At 34.8% G+C, this 17,473-nt stretch overlaps 1 protein-coding gene across 1 annotated transcript in view; it reads right to left on the bottom strand.

Annotated features, from left to right (window-relative positions):
- Window positions 1-1,590: 1,590 nt before the first annotated feature.
- SLC30A9 (solute carrier family 30 member 9) overlaps window positions 1,591-17,473 on the bottom strand; it is a 79,902-nt gene continuing 64,019 nt past the window's right edge. The window contains exons 15-18 of the mRNA XM_032400268.1: window positions 16,641-16,806; window positions 13,497-13,626; window positions 11,364-11,477; window positions 1,591-3,039 (exon numbers count right to left, since the gene is read on the bottom strand). Of these exons, the coding sequence (XP_032256159.1) occupies window positions 2,995-3,039; window positions 11,364-11,477; window positions 13,497-13,626; window positions 16,641-16,806 (455 nt within the window). The 3' untranslated portion in view covers window positions 1,591-2,994. The remainder of the gene's footprint in view (window positions 3,040-11,363; window positions 11,478-13,496; window positions 13,627-16,640; window positions 16,807-17,473) is intronic.

Below are 17,473 nucleotides of genomic sequence, written 5' to 3'. Positions count from 1 at the left end.
ATTCTTTGCTTCACTGACTTCTGACAGTTTGGCAAATTGGGGGTCATCACATTTAAAAGAAATGCCAAAGCTTGACAAATGCAATCTAAAAAAGATAGTATAAATTCTAAATGCCTGTGCATTTTCAGTAGTTCCCAGCATTCTACCTCAAAAAGTTATCAGATTTAAAACTTAAGTCATTTCCTTTAGATGGTATAATTTTAGCAAAAAGCATTTTTCAAATTATGGGATAATTAAGGTAACACTAAAATCATATACCCAAAATTCAAGTCTTACACCATTTTGTTATTCTGGGTTATTTGGTGTGTGGGTAGGAGGATGTATGCAAAGATTAACTTTGTTTTTGAAAATTCTCCAGTATAATCCTATCTCAGTTTCTTCAGTACATGTTCAGGAATCTCCCTCTTTGGAATTGGATATTTTTGGCCACCAAGACGGTCCACTTAAAAATAGGTCTCCAACCCTCATCCTCCCTAGTGCCATAGTCTAATTAATAATGTGCCACCTTCCACAGTTTGGGGCCTATTACTTACAGCTGATGGGAGATCCATTCCCAGCCAGGGCTGAAAACAAGCATATTCACCTTTGAGTTCCTGAGGTCAGCTTAGTACAAGAAGGAGTCATGGGCCCTTGACTGCCCTTCCCACTGTCCAACCTTACTTTTGCAATTATTCTATCACAGAAGCTATTTCCCTTGAAAATACAAGATTTATATGCTTACATGTTCAAATGCTATGCATCATCAGATCAAGACTTAAAAGTTAGAAGCATTAATTTGGAAAAACACAAAAACAAGAAACCTGAACTAGATATTCTCTCATTTTTTAAAAAAAAGAGGCCCAAATTCTCTGGTTTTAGAATTTAAATTGGACTCTAGTTTAAAAGGAGAAAACAAACAGAGCAGTGATAGCATACATTTCCTGATTCCACAGAAATACTCAAATTCTTAGATAGTGCCGGACGTCTTTATGTCAAATTTTGTTGAACTTTACAACATCAGTGCAGAACAGAAATGGAAAGACAGAAACATAAGCCTTCTATTATTATTTAATAGGCATGACCTCAATCAAAATCAGATTAGAAAACTCAAAGAAATATCAGGAATTGGTTTCTTTTAGGGAATTCTTAAAAAATCTACCATTTAGAATAACTTGTGCACACCAACTCTGACACTTTTTTCTAAATGAGTTAATTACTCTCGTGTAGCTATGTGAAATTTTTCAGAGTAATTCTACCGGGAGGAAACGATATAATTTGGCAGCGACACGGACTAACAAATGGCAAGTGGGAATGGGAAGGAAGATGACATCAGAAGTCTGGAGTGAAGTATAAGGAGTCAAAAACAGTTAAAAAAAAAAAGGAGGGGTAAAGAATTTGAAACCATAAGAAGAGAATCAAATTGTGTGTGTATGCCTGTATATGTACATATATATACACACATAACAATTTTGTATCTTCAAAAAATAAAACCGGAATGTTATTTCACTTAAAATGTACAACATGCAAAATGCTCTGTAATGGTAAAAAAAAAATGTACACCGATACAAATTTTCATAATTTTCCAATAAATGACATTTCTGGATCAAAAAATTACCATTACAAACCCTTTAATCAAATGTTTATTTTTTGTTTCCAGCATTACAATTTGCTGTGATTCATAAACTTGAACCTAAGTAAGTTTTTAGACCCTGACCTCATATAATTAGTTAGGTCCTTAGGTCAAACACTCACTTATCAAGCAAATAAATCACCCAGCCACCGCTCTTGCCTGGACAACGCTCACTGCTACCTGAACAATTTAAAGTGCATATGAGTTGTTTTGATGAATGGAGACACAGCTGTAGTTTTGCACTAAATTTTCTATTACTGAATTGTATGTTTTTTCACCCGGATACCTTATGATCATTAGAGAAAACTATTTACTTACATAATGTTTTAGCCATATACTATGTTAAATGTCCATTTATAACTGCAAGAAACTCACATTACAGACACACTATTGACTATGATATTATACAAAATCGGGGCCACAAGTTTCCACATAAGAAGAGATTTACTTCTCTGCCTCTTAAAGCAAGAAATACCCCACAGTTCAGATTTACATGAGTAGTGCCTTTTTAAATAAATTAAAAATGCTGTCCAGTCTGTAAAATTATAAATATTTCTACTCATTTTACAGAATGTTAAAATGCTTATAAATGCATTACCTCCTAGTAAATACACATTATGGCACCGAAGCCAGTTAAAAAACAAAAACAAAAAAAACAGCCATCAAACTGGCCTATGGAAACATCTAGGGTTATTTTGTATCTCCTACACTGGAAAAATTAAACTAAATAAAGAAAAAAGGCTAAGGAGAGATAAAAATTTTACAAAATGGCAACTACTATAACCTAAAAGAGTGGACTGACATGTCTTCCTTCAATTCAGTAACTAAGCCATTTCTGGAATGAACATTTACGGATAACTAGGTTAGGAGAGTGTTCCTCTTAGTGCTCAGGGCAGAATTATGTAGAAATAATTTCCACATTCTATAAGAAAAAAAACAGAGTGACTGTTTAAAACCAAGATTTAGCCAGAATGTTCAACATTGGCAGGTTTTGATGGAGTGAAATCTTCAGTGGTCACAAAATTAAAACTCATAATCCTATGGATGCTGCTTATTTTTACCAATGTGAAGAAAGGAAACATGATTGCAAGGTACAATACACCCTGACAGGGTAAAATGAAAAATTATGAACAATTTAAATAACTAAAATGTTCCCTACTGAAACATAAAAACATGATTTCCAAATTGATTCAACTTGCAATGTCTCTTAGAAGTATGAAGTAGTATTAGTTCTGTAGACTGCTGAATTGCCCTTCACATTAAATATTTCCTCCATCTTAAAAAAAAAAACAGCTTCTGAATGGCATGGACTCCTTTGGTGTGGGAGAGCAGGCTCGCCGAACTTGAGTCCAAGGCTCCCTCCAAGGTGATTCATTCCATCAAATCTATAGTATCTCCAAATCTACATGTCGAACTTCAGGATTTCGTTTCTGAAACGAAAAATCACCACCACATTATTCATAGCAAAACAGAATTCTGTTTCCTTTTATTCCTTTAGATCACTAAAGCCACTGAAAACATATGGTCAAATGATTTCATGGTGGCATATTAGCAAGATAAAAATCAATAGAGGAATATTATACACTATAAACAATACGGTAAGTAGCCCTACCTCCCTGAGTTTGTTCATATGTTCATTAATACAGTAACGTACTAAGAATCTCATATGGGGGCGCCTGGGTGGCTCAGTCGTCCGCCTTCGGCTCAGGTCATGATGCCAGGGTTCTGGGATCAAGCCCCACATCGGGCTCCCTGCTTGCCGGGAGGCCTGCTTCTCCCTCTCCCACTCCCCCTGCTTGTGTTCCTGCTCTCCCTATCTCTCTCTCTGTCAAAGACATAAATAAAAAATCTTAAAAAAAAAAAAAAAAAAGAATCTCATATGTGACAAACATTGCAAAGTTTTGGAAATATACTAATTTGTGGTAAAAAGAAAATCACTGGAAGACAATAATAATCAGAAGAAATGAACTGATATTCACTTATTTTATATATGTTAGCAACAACCCATACAGTTTTGGGCCAGGCACTGTGCTAGAAAGTAGAGCTATGATTATTAAATAAGATAGTTCCTGACCTTGAGGGACTCAGTTTAGCCAGGCAGCCAAGTATATCAATAACCATCTATGAGTTAGCGCATTAGAGCTAATAATAACAATTAATATTTAGGAGCAGTTACTCTTGTGTCAAGTACTGTGCTAAGTAAGGGGCTTCACATGCATGTGTATGTTTTAAAATCCTCTAATAACTCAATCATTTCCATTTTACATATGGGAAAACTGAAGTCTGAAGAAATTAACTACCCTGCCCAAAGTTACATAGCTAGAAGGGATGAAGCCAGGATTAATTCCAGACCCCAAGCTCCTAACCATTACAATGTCCTATAATGCTAACTCTAGGAACAAAAATGTCAGATCTATTACTTTAACTCATGAGACCAGCAAGACTTCACCAAGGATCTAGTATCTAAACAAGGCTTGAAAGTAGTGAGTCTTCCAGAGAGATGATGAAGAGGACCTAGACAGAGAGCCTGAACAAAGTTAGGGAGCCCAAGAAGTACGCACTGGCAGCATGGAATAGTCACAGGAGCTGCACAAAGGGCAGGATTAGGAAGGAGGCTGGAAGGGCAGGCAGAAACCAAGCTGTGAAAACCTGTAAATGCTAGCTTAAGGAACTGCAATTCAGTCACAACAGAAAATATCTTTATTACGTGCCCGCTCTGCGCCAGGCACTGAAGTATACGACAACGAGCAGGAAACAGTACTTGTCTTCAATGAACTCTTATCTAGGGAGGAAGTGCAGGTAGGTAAGCAGGCAACTGTAACAGTCTGCTACTTAAAGAGCAAGGTAAAAAAATAAAGAGCAAGATAAAGGTCTTGGGATTTTAGGAGTACAAAAAGGAAGGACACCTAGTTCAATCTGTGGAGTAATTAAAAATGTAGTAAGATGTAACATAATGACACTGTGAAAATGGAGGGCAGAGACAACATATAAACTATGTAACTAATCTCCACCTATCAAAGAGGACATTTTTTTTTTTAAAGATTTTATTTATTTATTTGACAGAGAGAGACACAGCGAGAGAGGGAACAGAAGCAGGGGGAGTAGGAGAGGGAGAAGCAGGCTTCCCGTCGAGCAGGGAGCCCAATGCGGGGCTCGATCCCAGGACCCTGGGATCATGACCTGAGCCGAAGGCAGACGCTTAACGACTGAGCCACCCAGGTGCCCCAGGAAATAATGTTTAAATTAGGAGAAGGAGTTTAAGACTTTCATATAGGAATATGGTAGTAAATATAGAAGAAATATAGAAGAAATACTAAAAATGGTTATCTCTGAGCAGAAGGATTGAGGATGGTGAGGGAGGTGATACTTACTTCCGTTTATAAGCTTTTCAGTTGTTTGACTTTATAAACTTTGTGTGTTATTTGATAAAAAATTATAAAAATAGGGGTGCCTGACTGGCTCAGTCGGAAGAGCGTGTGACTCTTGATCTCGGGGTCATGAGTTCGAGCCCCACTTTGGATGGAGAGACTACTTAAATAAATAAATACTAAATAAATGGACAGATAAACAAATCAACATGGGAGAAAAAAACTCTTCTAAAGGATTCTGATAATCAGTCAGGATTAATAATTCCTAACTTAAAAAATAACATCCTAGGAACATTTGCATATTCCTCATATTAAAGGCATTCAATTATAAAGACAAAGATCTGATGTAATTCTGGAGTTTAGCTCCAGCTGGAGCATTCTACTGAGTGTGCACTGAGATTTTTCTTATAACTAGTTTTGTTCAAGTATACCTGGGGGTTCTTTCCTCTTGGATCCTAATGCAAGAATGGCCAGGGGACCCCCAAACATGGGGGTACACTTTTGTTCTCAATGTTCTCTTTACCTTAAACTATTTGCTCTATCTAGAATTCCTTAAATTCAATACAGAATAAAAGATTTCCTCAAACAGAAATGAAACTGAATTTTATTTTCCCTTTCCAATCCTCCCTAACCCATCCCAATATGACTTTAAAAAGTTCAGCTATTAATGGAAAATTTGAAATTATTCTAAAAAAACACTATATAACAAATGTGTACCAATTAAAAATTTAATCTCAAGAAAAAGAAAGTAAAAAGTTGATGTACTCGGTTTTAAAATCAAGTTTTTAGAGAGAAAACTATCAAATTCCTAAAATGTAATGTGCCAAATACAAAAAAACACACACTGTATTAGCTGAATGAATAAAAAAACAGGATTAATATCCTTAAATTTTAATGTTTAGTGCCTAACAAGAGATCACATGCATAGCAGAAACTGAATAAATATTGTTAAACAGAAATGAAAATCAGTAAGTGGTATTCAACTTATAATTTTCATTCATTTGCTCAATACTTATTTTTTTAAAAAAGATTTATTTATTTATTTGAGAGAGAGAGAGAAAGAGCACTAGCAGGAGGGGCACAGGGAGAAGGAAGAGAATCTCAAGCAGATTCCATGCCAAGCGCAAAGCTTGATGTGGGGCTCGATCCCATGACCCCAATATCATGAGCTGAGCCGCCAAGAGTCGGATGCCCAACTGACTGTGCCACCAGGCGCTCCTCAACAAATACTTACTGATTTATTCTGTCCTAGGCACTATCCAACTCGAATATTTTATATACCACAGACAAATTTATTCCAAAACTCACTATGGAGAGAGAAAACCCACATTGTGTAATTTATTTTGCAATGCTGCAGACTCAAGAAAATGCTACAGGAGCATGCAATTCGAGAAGCACAAGACGGACTAAAGAGCAGAACATTTAAATGGAATACTACTTATTAGGAATTTGCAAATACTATGGCATCTTCCCACTGAATTAATTCCCAATAGAATTATTGCCTCCCAAACACAAAAAAAAACTTCATGGAGGGATAGGAGAAGGGTCTATCCACAGATTGAAATATAGAGGTAGAACAAAAAAAATTTTTAATTAGCAGTTCAAAGAATTTCAAAATAAGAACAAAATATATTTCACATTTATAATATGGGACTTTATAAATTAGCTTCTATTATTTTTCATGCTTTTACATAGAACTATCCAAGCTATAGATTTTATGCCAAAAATACCCTCTATTATAATAATTAGATCAATGGCATTACTCAACAGAGATGGCTATACTGCTAAATTTTATCACTGAGTGTGATCTTCCAAAATAAGTCAATAATTATTAAATTTAAACTTAGAAGGCAACATGCTTAAATACTAAAAAGAAGGGAATATGCTAAAATTTTAGTTTTCAAAAGAAAATCAGCTGATTTTCATAACAAGAAACAAGAATTACATTCATGCACTCTCTTGGTTTGGTGCCTCAACTATGAAGAACTTTCCTTTAAGATAAATTATACCTTAGCACCTTAGAGAGGTTTTTAACATGAAAGTATGGGTTAAACTTTGTTTCCTGGTTTGAAAGACTTATAATTCAAAATCACGTATGAATTAGTTCAGTCTATTAAAGATTTAATAGCTTGTAATTAAAGCACAAAGTTAGCTAAACAAAAACAATAAATTTATCTGATTGTGGTAAGAGTAAATATAAGTTAAGAATGACCAATTTGTTAACTTAAATCTGGCTTCTGACTTATTGTTTCTATTAAAGAGTAAAGCTAAAATAAAGATTTAGTCTGAAAGTCCATTATTTGGAGGTGCCTGGGTGGCTCAGTGGTTAAGCGTCTGCCTTCGGCTCAGGTCATGATCCCAGGGTCCTGGGATCGAGCCCCGCATCAGGCTCCCTGCTCAGCAGGAAGCCTGCGTCTCCCTCTCCCACTCCCCCTGCTTGTGTTCCTTCTCTCACTGTGTCTCTCTCTGTCAAATAAATAAATAAAATCTTAAAAATAAATAAATAAATAAATAAAAATAAAAGTCCATTATTTTATCCATGTCAGGGAAATAAAAACAAACAGAATGGAAAAGCAAAGTTTATTTATTCTCATGTCACCCTGCACAAAAATAATCATTTTGCATTATATTTAGAACAGTGATTTTTCAAAGTGTGGTCCAAAGATCCTGAAACCTTTTCTTTCTTTTCTTTTTTTAAAAGATTTTATTTATTTATTTATTTTAGAGAGGTCTTTCGCACATGTGTGTGAGAGTGTGTGTGAGAACGTGCACGAGCAGGGGGAGGGGCAGAGGGAGAGGGAGAAAGACTCTCAGGCTGATTCCATGCAGAGTGCAGAGCCTGGATGCTGATGCGGATGCCAGGCTCAATCTCACCACCCTGAGCAGAAATCAAGAGTTGGTCACTTAACCAACTGAGCCACCCAGGCACCCCCTGAAACCTTTTCAAGGGGTATTCCAAGGTCAAAACTATTTTCATAACAACACTGATGTTATTTGCCTTCACATTATGCTGGTATTTCCTCTGATGACATATAAAAGCAATGGCAGATCAAACTGATGGCATCTTTGCACAATTCAAGGCAACGGCACCGAACTATACTGATAGTCACTGTGTTCCTTTATTGTCAGACACATAATTTTTTTTAAAAAAGCCAGTTTCACTTTAAAATGTCCTTCATGATCAGGGCACCTGGGTGGCTCAGTTGGTTAAGTATCTGACTCTTGATTTGGGCTCAGGTCATGATCTCAGGGTCCTGGGATTGAGCCCCCAGTCGGGCTTCACACTCAGTGCAGAGTCTGCTTGGGATTCTCTCTCCCCCTCTCCGTTTAACCCCTCCCCCCACTCACGTTCTCTTTCTCTCTAAAATAAATAAAATCTAAAAAACAAAATGTCCTTAATGAAAAAATAAATAAAAGAAAATAAAATGTCCTTCATGAAGTAGAAAAAACATTGGTTTATTAAACCTCAACCCTTGAGTACACTTTTTAAAATATTCTGTGAAGGGGCGCCTGGGTGGCTCAGTCGGTTGAGCCACCAACTTGGTTGCAGCTTGGGTGGTGAGGCTCAGGTGGTGAGTTTGGGGTTGAGGGATCGCCTTCAGCAGGCTCTGCACTCAGCAGAGTCTGCTTGAGATTCTTTCCCTCTCCCTCCCCGTCTGCTCCTCCCCCCATTTGCACTCACTCATGTGCTCTCTCTCTCTCTCAAATAAATAAATAAATAAATACAATCTTTAAAAAATAAAATATTCTGTGACAAAATGGGAAGTATTTCCAAAGCCCTTCTGCTTCTGAGGTCTGATGTCACAAGGAAAAGCACCTGTGTGATTGCTTGAATTATGGGTTGACTCAGATGATTTTTTATCTAAACACCATTTAGGGGCTCCTGGCTGGTTCAGTTGGTAGAGCCTTGGTGCTACCAAAAAAAGTGAGCTTATCTAAACCCCAGTTTTACTTGAAAGAAAAACTAACAAACTATGGTTATTTAAATATGGTATTTGGCAGGGATCTTTTTAAAAAATGAACAAAATAAATCTGTTACTTCAAGTAAAACAGTAATATTTGTTGCTAATGGTAAAATGCAAGGTTTCAAATGAAAATCAGAATGCTGAAAAATTTTTATCTACCACCATGACCTTGATAGCTTCCTAATACTTAGAAATGTATCACCATTTGAAAGATATGCATAAATCCAGTGAATTAGTATTTTCCAAATGGCCAATTCATAACATTCCAGAATCATGCATGGGTTAAAAGATCCATTCAAATTACAAAGATAGACTAATGGATTTTAAAGTAATAATGTATAGCAGATAATTAATCATACCTAGAGAGAGGTCTGGCCTTGGCCCTTGGCTATGGGAGGTGATCTCTAGGCCCTTGCAATGTCCTGATTGATAATTTTGTCTTTATCTTTGGCCATACAGTATATGCTATATATCCACAAGGGACTGGAGACTAAGAGTGTGGGCTTTTCCCTGGAGTGGACAGAGATGAAAGGCTGACCACTCATGCAGTCAACTATGGAGCCCCAATAAAATCTCTGGACACCAAGGCTCAGTTAAGCTTCCCTGGTTGGCAATACTCTGTGCAAACTGTCACATCATTGCCAGAAAATAACAGTGTCCATGACTCCATGGGGAGAGGACAACTGGAACTCTGTCCTATGCATCTCTTCCCTTGGCTAGTTTTAATCTGTATCCTTTCATTGTAATAAATCATAACCATGAGTATAAAAGCATTCAGTGGGGGCGCCTGGGTGGTGCAGTCAGTTAAGCACCAACTCTTGGTTTCAGCTCAGGTCGTGACCTGAGGATCTTGAGACCAAGCCTCGAATTGGGCTCCACACTCAGTGTAGAGTCTGCTTGGGATTCTCTCTCCCTCTCCTGCTCATGCTCTCTCTCTCAAATAATCTTTAAATAAATCAATAAATAAAAGCATTCAGTGAGTTTTGTGAGTCCTTTCTGTGAATTATCAAACCTGAGGGTGATATGAAGAACTCCTTGAAATTTGCAACTGGTGTCAGAAATGAGGGTGATCTTGTGGACTATGCCCCCTAACTTCACAAACAGTATGTGAAAAGTTCTCTGATACAGTTCCAGGTTCCACATTGCACCTAAGCTTTAAGAGGCTACCAGTTGTCAGGCATTGGTGTAACATCCAAAAAGAGTATCACAATTATCTGAAAATGCTGTAAGAATACTCTTAAAGATTCCTCCCTTTTCCCTTTTCTTCATATTCTTCAACCAAAACAATATATGTCAACAGAATGAATGCAGAAACAGCTATGGGAATCTAGCTTAGATTTTTTCAAAAATGTGAAACAATACCATTCTTTTCACTATTTTTTTCATTTTGGAAAATGTAGTTACTTTTCATTAAAATGTTATTTATATTAACGTGTATATTATAGTTTTTAAATGAATATTTTTAGAACTCTTTTTAAATTTATGATTCAGTAAGTATCAATATTAATTCAAATAAATAAAAGCTCTTTGGGTCCTGAATAATTTTTAAGAATATAAAGAATCTTAAGACAAAAATATTTGAGAACAGCTCATCTACAAACTTAAAAATCATGTTGTGAACTATAATATTAACATAAACAAAATCATATTATTTGAAGTGCTTCTATTACTCTGGTACCTAGAGTCTAAAAGAAAAAATAGTAAGTAGTGATAGAAATGCTTCCCTTCAATTTTTGTTATTTCCCTTCAATTTTTAACAAAACTAAAGAATGATCAACATCAGCTGAAGAAAATGCATTGCCTTCAACAAGCTATTTATGTTAAAGATCATTTGTAAATATTATTTATTGCAATAACTTGAACTCAAGAGTCAATAAATGACAATTTGAGAACACTGAGATTTTTAAAGATAGTCTTATCAGGTAATATTTCAGTAAAAAACCAACAGGTTGTAATGATACCCAACTCAAAGAGAAGCAAAAAGAAAATATAAAATAATGACAGATGGAGTAAAAGGAAGATGTGTGTATGTTCAAGGTCACATTCTGTTTTTTCAAACTTTTGAAGAGAATCTAGTTTCCCTTTCACCTTTCTCTAGAAACTTTTAAAATGCTTTTTATTTCAAAACAAACAAAAAACCTTTAGCTACTTTAGAAACTAAGCAAGCACTATAGAATAGTGGTTGAAAGTACAGAATTTGGAATTGACCAACAAAGGTTCAAATCCCAATCCCCTACTTCCTTGAGTAAATTGCCCAACTTCTCTAACCCAGTGATTTTTCTTGTTCACAACTACCAGTCATACACCATGAGGTTACTGAGAAGATAAACATATACATGTGATACAATCAGCACATTGTTCTGACACAGAGTAAGTACTTAAGAAACAGTCAGCATTATGATTATTATGAATACATCTTACTTTCAGTTCTTTCTCAAGTCTATCTACTTCAGCTCCTAAAGTATCAATAATATTTTCTCCATGTTTAAGCATAAAGGTCTCTAGTTCTTCAGGAGTTTTCACTTCTTGAATTTCCTATAAAGAAAATGACAGCAGGAAAACAAAATAACTTTTTAAAAAATCATAGTAGTACACCAATGATTTCTTTAAAAAATTATAACAAACACCATTAAGTTTAACGAAAAACTTTCATGCTAAAGGTGATGGACCACCTAGTTCCAAAAACATTTAATTCAACCAAAAATTAAGTATAATACTTCACAGAGAGATAGCATTACAAAATTAGTGGGAAAAGAACAGACGATTCAATAAACAGTACCAGGGCAATTATTTTTATATAGGAAAAAAAGATTAAACCCCTACCTCAGATCATTAAACAAAAAAAATAATTCTAAGTGAATTAAAAAACTAAGAGTAGAAAACAAACCACAAAACTTTTAGAAGAAAAAAGAGAGTATTTTTATGATACTGGAATAAGGAAGTATTTCTCAAGCAACATAATAAAAAGCCTAGAGAAAAGGATTATAAATTGGACATGAAGTTAAAAAACACATTAAACCTTCTGTACAATAACCAAGTGAAATGGTAAATCACAAACTAGTACAAGATATTTGCATATACACAACTGAGGATTAGTGTCCAGCATATTAAAAATAAAATGTTTATTAATTTGTCAGAATAACAGAAATTAACTAAATAAAGCAGTAGAGGAAATCCCAATGGCCAATAAATTTAAATGTTTTCTAACCTCACTACTACTACCAGGGGGGATAGAAATTATAATTAAATATAAATTGTAATTTTCACATCTATCATAATGACAAAAATTTCAAAACTGTGAATATAATACCATCTAGTAAGAATGTGAAGCAAGAGAAACTTTGATGTACTGATGATGGAAATTAAACTGACACTCTTTCAAGAACAATTTGCTAATACCTAGGGAAGTTGAAGGTAAGTTTGTTTTGTTTTGTTTTGAAGTAGGCTCCACACCCAGCGTGGAGCGCAACACAGGGCCTGAACTCACGACCCTGAGATGAAGACCTGAGCCAAAATCAAGAGCTGGACACTTAACCGACTGAGCCACCCACCAGGTACCCCAAGTTTACTCAGAAGCCTAATATTTTATATCTAGCTATACAGTACCCTAAAGAAATTCTTACACATTTGAACAAGAAAACATATGAGAATGCCATTGTGGACGTAACTGTCCATCAGAGGGAGACTGGATAAATAAATTGCAGTATATTCATAGGCGATTATATAGCAATTAAAATAAATTAACATATAAATAAATATATGTATACACACATATATTAATATGGAGGAATCTCAAAACGATGCTGTTAAGCAAACTATAGAGGAAATCAGATGGTATGATACCATTTATATCAATTTTGAAATATTCAAAATGCTACTATATACTGTGCTAAGAAAAATCTGTGGAAAAGTATAAAGACTGAATGGAAATGACAGTACTAAATTCAAGACAATTTTTAGTTCTAGGGATGGAGGAAGAAGAATGGGATCTAGAAGGAGAAAACAAGGTCTTCACCTGTTTTTGTAACAATTTCTTTAAGATCGTAAGCAAATACAGTAGAGTAAAATGTTAAGATTTGACAAAGGCAAGTGGTAACCTTTGCACTGTTCATTATTATTATCCTCTGAATTCTCCTTTAAATTTAATTCTTAATATAAAATCATGGGTTGTAGAATCATAGAGATCTACACTGATATCTGACTCCATATTATGGCTTTGTAATTTTAGACAAATTACTTTAATCCTTCTGTGTCTTAACTTGCCTACGTATAAAACTGAAAATACTATTGCTTTACCTCACAGCGTTGCTGAGAGTATGCTAGAGAATTTCTATAAAACGCCTGGCACATGGCAAGCACCTGAATAGCAGTTTGCTCTGCTGCTATCTCCTCCAACCCACTCCACAGCAAATAAAACGGTCTCTGTCAAGTTTGGGAACTCTAAGCTGAAAGCTCAAGTGACTTTAAGACCTGTAAAAGTTTTATTTTATTTACTCAAAAAGTAATTTTTCTAACCTTTGACTATATAAGAAAACAATAAATACATAAACTTACCTGTAGCATTTGGTCAAAATCTTGTTTTTCCAAATATGATCTTGTAACAACTCGTCCATCAAAATCTACTTCTGCCTTAAATCTTACTTTCCCTAATCCCAAATCTGTGGCTTTAACATCATGAATTGCCCTGCAACCAATAACAATGCATACAAATTTATATTTGCACACATACACATTTTAATGGCACAAAGTACAGAATTCTTTTTTTCCATCAGTGATGAAAATGGACCAAGATGGCTTTCAGAGTATTCACCATTAAGTGCCATCAATAAATTTCCAAACAAACGTCCATTTAGCTATTTTTGCATAATGCCATATAAAGATGCAAACTTAATAAATATTATTTTATGGTTTGTATATACATGAATTATATAGTTTGTGGATTAAAAAATCAACTCTAAATTGCTTTTCTACAATGTTGTCATTTTGTCTCATAATTCTTTTTTTTTAAAGCTTCTTTAAAAGTCTTCATGCAATTGTGAAGTACTCTATTTGAATGAAGTTAATAATAACTACCTAATGGGATTTGATATGGGGAATAATGAGCCAACACATACATACAATGTTTAATATGGTAGCAACTACACGGCAAACATTTAATGAATGGAATTCAGAAAGTAGCTAAGTTGGCATCTTTACTTTACAGATTATAAAACAGTCCAAGAGAGGCCTAAGTGACTTGCCTGAGGTAATTCAGCTAGTCAACAGCAGAGGCAGGACTCACCTCCAGATCTTCAGACACCCAAACCCAGTAGTCTTTCCATTATACCATTCTGCCTCCCAGAAAGGGAAGCAGATGTTCTAGTGTTATAACTGCTTTTCATCCCTTCTGTCCTAACCCTCAGGAATCAATCTTCCTTAGAAAACTGTTGAGAAATTCTTTTCTTTCTATGATAACCACTATTAACATCTTTTCTTTATGGGATATATAAAATAAAAACACTCTGAATCCTGGGGATATAGAGAGCCATAGGAAAACAAGCCTAAATGAGACTCCAAATACTCAAAACATTTGACCCTAACTTCTGAGTGATCCTGAGCAAGTTACTAAATACTGAGTCTAAAATTCTTTAGCCATAAAAATAAAGAAGCATATTTATCAACTAGGATAAAAATAAGAATGATTTAATATTTATAAGGTTATATATACCCAAAATGAAATAAAACTTGTCCAGATTGGCAAGAAGCTATATAATTTTTTCATTTTTAAAAAGCATATCTACCTCAGTCCTAACAAAATATTACAAATTTCATTATTTGACTAATACAGTGAAAGTAATGCTTATTCACTAACTGTAAAAGCCTATATTTTTAAAAAGATAGATACCAAATGAAAAACTTAAACTACCATCTTAAGACACTAGAAAGAAGAGCAAACTAAATCTAAAGCAAATAGAAGAAGGAAATAATATAGATCAGAGCAGAAATTCATGAAATAGAGAAAACAACAGAAAATAAAACTAAAAGCTGGTTTTCTGAAAAGATCAACAAAATTGACAAACCTTTAGCCAGACTGGCCAAGAGAAAAAGGAAGACTCAAATTACTAGAGTCAAAAATGAAAACGGAGACATTACTACCAATCCTAAAGAAATAAAAAGGATTACAAAGGAAAATTTTGAATGGTTGTATGCCAACAAATTAGATAACTTAGAACTAATGCAGAAATTCCTAGAAAGACACAAACTACTGACACTGACTCGAGAAGAAATAGACAATCTGATCAGACCCTTAACAAGAAAACAGGTAGAGTAAGTAATCAAAAAACTACCCACATAGAAAAGCCCATGCCCAGATGGTATCACTGGTGAATTCTACCAAACATTAAAAGAAGAAATAATACCAACAGTTCATAAACTTTTCTAAAAAATAGAAGATGAGAAAACACTTCCCAACTCATTCTATAATGTCAGTATTACCTTGATACCAAAATCAGACAAAGATACTACAAGGAAAAGAATATTAACATGGACTAATCAAGTACTAAGCCTAATACTGATTCTAAGAATATTCAACTTCTAATCTAGATATAGCTAGGTAACTACTTTTCCAGATTAAAAATGTAGGGCTTAGAATATAAATCTAGTAATAATTTACTCATTTATTTTACTGATTCAGATATACAGGTCATTCTTAAAAGATTTAACTTAAAGATTCTGGTTTTAAGGGTGCCTGAGTGGCTCAAGTCTGTTAAGCATCTAACTCTTGATTTTGGCTCAAGTCATGATCTCAGGGTTGTGGGATCAAGCCCCGTGTTGGGCTCTATGCTCAGCGGGGAGTCTGCTTGAGATTCTTTCCCTCTGCCCTCCCCAGTTTGTGTTTTCTCTCTCTCAAATAAATAATCTTAAAAAGATCTGGTTATAACACAGAAGAAAAATATATTCATTTAAAGTTTAACATATATATGTAGTTAGTAGAAAATTGGGATTTTAAAGGTTTATTCCTTCCGTATCACTCTGAAACTTGAATTTCACTAAAAAGTACTAATTAGAATGCCATATCTCTTCTGATTATCTCCTAAGTCTTCAGTTCTTCATTTTTTTTTTTTTTAAAGTAAACTCTACCCCCAACGTGGGGCTTGAACTCACGACTCCAAGATCAAGAGCTGCATGCTCTACTGACTGAGCCAGCCAGGTGCCCCTTCAGTTCTTCATTTTCATATCATTTAAAAGATAAAGATTATAAGGAAAAACTTTTAAAATGAGCTAAAACAAGAAGTCTATTTTCAAAAGGAGTATAAATTATATTCAATTTGGTAATCACTTCTCCATTGAATAAAAATTTTCTTAAATTTAATATAGCAATTTGTAATTATAATACAAATATAAGGCAAAAATAAATATGAAGGTTCCACAGAAGTGTTCTACATTATGGAGATAACCACTTGCAAACTTTGGTTCCCATTACATCATCTAAGTGTTCCTTATTCTAAAAATTAAAGATATATAGAATTTAAAAGAAAACAGGGAGTTTCCTAAATGCTTTCACTTGTTTTCTTATAAGGTTGCAAGTCTGAAAAGTCATAGATTAAAAGTCTAAAGGCTAGGGAACCACAAACTCTTCTGGAAGTATTTACAAACCAAGCATTTCTATTTCTTAATATGTTTTTATAAACCTTAGCAGCATCACTGGAATAAGCTGACCTTACTGATGGGTCGTTCTCCAGGAGTTCAGTAAGCCGTTGTACTTGCTCTGGCTGGATGGACCGCCCTAAGAGCGCTTCCGTGTTAGTGTAGATGAGGAATGCTGAGACAATGCCTAATAACGTGCCCACACCCAAAGAACCTAGGCTGTCATACAGTGGATTACCTACATAAAGCACAGAAGAAGTCAGTAAATTAACATTTTCTATTATTTCATCAATCAGCTTTAGTGAGTAAAGAACCAGAATTAGTAAAACAAAGGACCTGAAATTCATTCCCTAATGCCTTTAATGACTTTTTCCTAATAAGTTTACTATACTACAAAATGGAGATGCTACAATATGCTTCACATTACATAGGAGTATTATGTGGTTTAATTATTTAAGATCTATTTCTTGCATATGGTCATTACATGAGTGAGGGTTCAGAGCATTTTAGAAACATCATATACATACTACTAATATAATAAAATCCATTTCTTTTTGATATATCAGTAGCACTTTTCCTGTCCCACGCTGACAACACTGTGAGATCAACAGCTGAAAAAAATAACCACCTTTTGTTTCTTATTCTTATCAAGGTTCTGTGAGAGAATTAAGCCATACAAAAAATGATATGGATCACTCTTTTCATTCGACCAAGGATGATGCATAGCTAGCAGCATTCTAGATACAAAGGGGAGAAGTGAATTAATTGCATGCTACAGGGACCTTAGAGCAGTGGTTCTCAAAGTACAGTTCTTTAACCAGCAGCATCAGCATCACTTGAGAACTTGGTAAAAATGCAAGTTCTTAGGCCTTACCTAAGACTTTCTGAAACAGAGCTACAGTATA

The sequence above is a fragment of the Phoca vitulina genome, unplaced genomic scaffold (assembly GCF_004348235.1).
Source record: "Phoca vitulina isolate PV1807 unplaced genomic scaffold, GSC_HSeal_1.0 scaffold3, whole genome shotgun sequence".
Lineage (NCBI taxonomy): Eukaryota > Metazoa > Chordata > Mammalia > Carnivora > Phocidae > Phoca > Phoca vitulina.
Note: the sequence above shows the minus strand (reverse complement) of the source record. Positions and strands in the feature narration are given on the sequence as shown.